Below are 3,815 nucleotides of genomic sequence, written 5' to 3' on the forward strand. Positions count from 1 at the left end.
CTTGGCTTTTACATTTTCAATGGTATCAGAAGCTTCAACTTCAAGAGTAATAGTCTTTCCCGTAAGANGTTTTGACAAAAATTTGCATTCCACCTCTCAAACGCAATACTAAATGTAGTGTTGATTCTTTTTGAATATTATAATCCGAAAGTGTACGACCATCTTCCAGCTGTTTACCAGCAAAAATCAATCTCTGTTGATCGGGAGGAATACCTTCTTTATCCTGAATTTTAGTCTTAACATTTTCAATAGTATCGGATGCTTCAACTTCTAAAGTAATAGTTTTTCCTGTAAGAGTCTTAACGAAAATTTGCATACCACCACGAAGTCGTAGAACGAGATGGAGGGTTGATTCTTTTTGAATATTGTAATCGGAAAGAGTACGGCCATCTTCCAATTGTTTTCCAGCAAAGATCAATCTCTGTTGGTCAGGAGGAATACCTTCTTTGTCTTGAATCTTGGCTTTTACATTTTCAATGGTATCGGAAGCTTCAACTTCAAGAGTAATAGTCTTTCCCGTAAGAGTTTTGACGAAAATTTGCATACCACCACGAAGTCGCAAAACAAGATGAAGTGTAGATTCTTTTTGAATATTATAATCAGAAAGTGTACGACCATCTTCCAATTGTTTTCCAGCAAAAATCAATCTCTGTTGATCGGGAGGAATACCTTCTTTATCCTGAATTTTAGCTTTAACATTTTCAATGGTATCTGAAGCTTCAACTTCTAAAGTAATAGTTTTTCCAGTAAGTGTTTTGACAAAAATTTGCATTCCACCTCTCAAACGCAATACTAAATGTAGTGTTGACTCTTTTTGAATATTATAATCAGATAATGTACGTCCATCTTCTAGTTGTTTACCAGCAAAGATCAATCTTTGCTGATCTGGTGGAATTCCTTCCTTGTCTTGAATTTTCGCTTTTACATTTTCAATGGTATCTGAGGCCTCTACCTCCAGAGTTATTGTTTTACCTGTCAATGTTTTGACAAAGATCTGCATGATTATCTGTAAAAAAAAAAATTATTTAATATATTAATTAAGATAAATATATTTAATGGCAAAATTTATTTTAAAATATGAAATTTTATTTGACTTATATATATTTTATAATATAAGAATAAGAATATTATTTTTATACTGAAAAGTTATGTTTCAAGAAATATATGGATAGAAATATATGCATAATTTAGAAGAATATATATATTTTTAACTTGTAAAATAATATAAATAGTTAAAATAATATAAATAATTTTATAATTCATAAGAGCAAAAAAATATAAAAAAAATATTTCTAAATATTATATTTATTACAATATTAGTATAATATATACATATAATATATTATACTTATTAGTTTTAGATTAGATTAGTGTGACTTTTATTTTTAAAAAATAAAAAATTGTGATTCATTTTGTATTTTTTAATACTTTCAAATAAAATTTAAAAATATATATTTTAAAATCTCATTAAATCTCAAATATTTTAAAATTACATTCATATTATAATATTTAGTAAAATTCATATTATAATATAAATGCATGCTTTAATATTCTATAAATTTTATTCATACTTTATCTATCTATTGATGAATTGAATAATGAGTGTAAAATATGCAAAAAAAATATAAAATAAATGATTTTGCAGTAATAAATCGAAACTTTTATTATTTCTATAGATAATTTCCATTGAATAGCACAATATTATATATTATAATATTATATATTAAAAAAATAAACTTGCTTAATTGTAATCATAATTTTATGCATTGGATTTTTAATAACAAATAATTTTATAGAGGTGATTCCTATGTTACCGATCATCTGGCACAACCAAAAATCTAATTCAATTCTATCAATATCTAATTTTCAATTGATATATTTATAAATTAAACAATTCATATATCATATTATATATTTTATGTATAGATATGTTCTTCTACAATTAATCTTGTATTGATTTTAAAATAATCAATATGAATTTTCTACCGACCTAAGCGTTACATATAATATGTATATTTAGAGATATTTTTTTATAAAATAATTTTTAATAAAATGATTTTGTAAACTCAATACTTGATTTTTGGATCTTCAAAATAAAGTTTTCTTTTTAATGTATATCTTTTCATATGTTGCATTCACATACTGATTTATATATATATAATCAGTATATATTTATATACTTATATATATATATAAAGCAGTATGTGAATGCAACATATGAAAAGATATACATTAAAAAGACAACTCATATATATATAATTTTAGCTTATATATATATATGAGCTCAAATTTCCTCAATTTAAATAATAATTAAATAATTAAATATAATTATATTATATATTTAAATTATTATTACTTTCATCGATGAAATTTAACATGAAATTATCGAGTTATCATATATTAAATAGTTTTGCAATTTTCAAATTTATATTTAATTTTTTAAAATCAATTCTTATATTTTTTCTTATATTTTAATCGTCAAATAGTATCGAAAAATATCAAAATTTATCAAAAATTTTTTATATTCCGAAACGAAATTTATCTTATATTTCTCTTAAAATAATTCTATTTCACTAAATTCGTTTGTTTTATATTTTGTTCACATTTATGATAAAATATAAGATGAATTTCAATATGCGTGCTAAATGTCATAGTCATAATGGCGTCATGTGATGAATCAATAACCGCCATTTTGAGTACAGTTATTACGCAGTAAAAATGTGAAACATTAAAATAAGATTTTATTTTTGTGAAATTAATTTCATAATCACTTTTCTATATTATAATTTTATTATTCAAATATTATTACTAATTTACTGATATATAAAAAATATATATTATGAAATTATTTCAGCAATAAATTTTAAATTCAATACTTATAATCGATGCTTTCAAAAACATTATTTTGTCTTAATTATTATTTTATTTTTTTACAAAAAATGATTTAAATGTGTACAATCAATTTTAGAATAAATAAATTATTTAAAATGAAAAAATATGTGAATATAAATAAAATCAATAATTATCAAAAAATCTTTAATTATCAAAAAAATATTAAAATTTAAAATAAGTAAAATCGTAAATACAATAAAAATGGAAATTCTTACCTTCCTTGGAAGTAGTTTATGATGCAGCAAAAATTTCTATAAAATTTAAGAAGTCTCACGAAGTTCTTCCTCTAAAAGCACTCTGAAATACCTTGTAGAACTGAATAAAGGAAACGACAAACGTTCCTTTTATGTCAATGAGAGAAAACTGTACTGATCATGCGCAAACATGTCAGGAGATCTCTACAAAGATGCCTATTGGATTATATCTTGTATCGTCATGGAATCTCTGACGTTGCTACGTTCTATTGGTTTCTGAGACAAAGAGTATTTTTTATGTAATAAAATTTTGTTAAATTAATGTCGTTTATAAAATTATTTATAGTAAATTATTATTTTTGGAATAATGTATTTTCTTCAACCAAAAATTTTATTTATATGCACGTTTCTTTGAACTGTCACATTTTGACAGTAATAAACAGCTAGAGGGCGCCTGGAAAAATTGTTGAATAAAGAAAAGTGATGATTCATTGTTTTTATTACTAGCATTGCTTTTTCTAATAAATTTTTTATACAATTTATATTTAGCATAAATAACATTAATTTTAAGAATAAAAAAATATTTAAAATTTTATATGAATAAGAATATATGAATAGGTTATATTAAATATCAAATACATAGATTCGATATTAAATATATTGTTACCGTTTTTAAATTCGATATTAATTTGTAAAAATTTATTATAAAATATTAAAAAATTTATTATA

At 22.4% G+C, this 3,815-nt stretch overlaps 1 protein-coding gene across 1 annotated transcript in view; it reads right to left on the minus strand.

The window, feature by feature from the left end:
- Positions 1-3,295, minus strand: part of LOC102670566 (polyubiquitin-like) — a 4,875-nt gene extending 1,580 nt beyond the window's left edge. Inside the window, 3 exon segments of the mRNA XM_031508996.1 lie at positions 1-66; positions 68-1,006; positions 3,108-3,295. Coding sequence (XP_031364856.1) covers positions 1-66; positions 68-1,000 — 999 coding nt within the window. The 5' untranslated portion in view covers positions 1,001-1,006; positions 3,108-3,295.
- Between the last annotated feature and the right edge of the window lie 520 nt (positions 3,296-3,815).

The sequence above is a fragment of the Apis dorsata genome, unplaced genomic scaffold (assembly GCF_000469605.1).
Source record: "Apis dorsata unplaced genomic scaffold, Apis dorsata 1.3 scaffold_117, whole genome shotgun sequence".
Classification (NCBI taxonomy): Eukaryota; Metazoa; Arthropoda; class Insecta; order Hymenoptera; family Apidae; genus Apis; species Apis dorsata.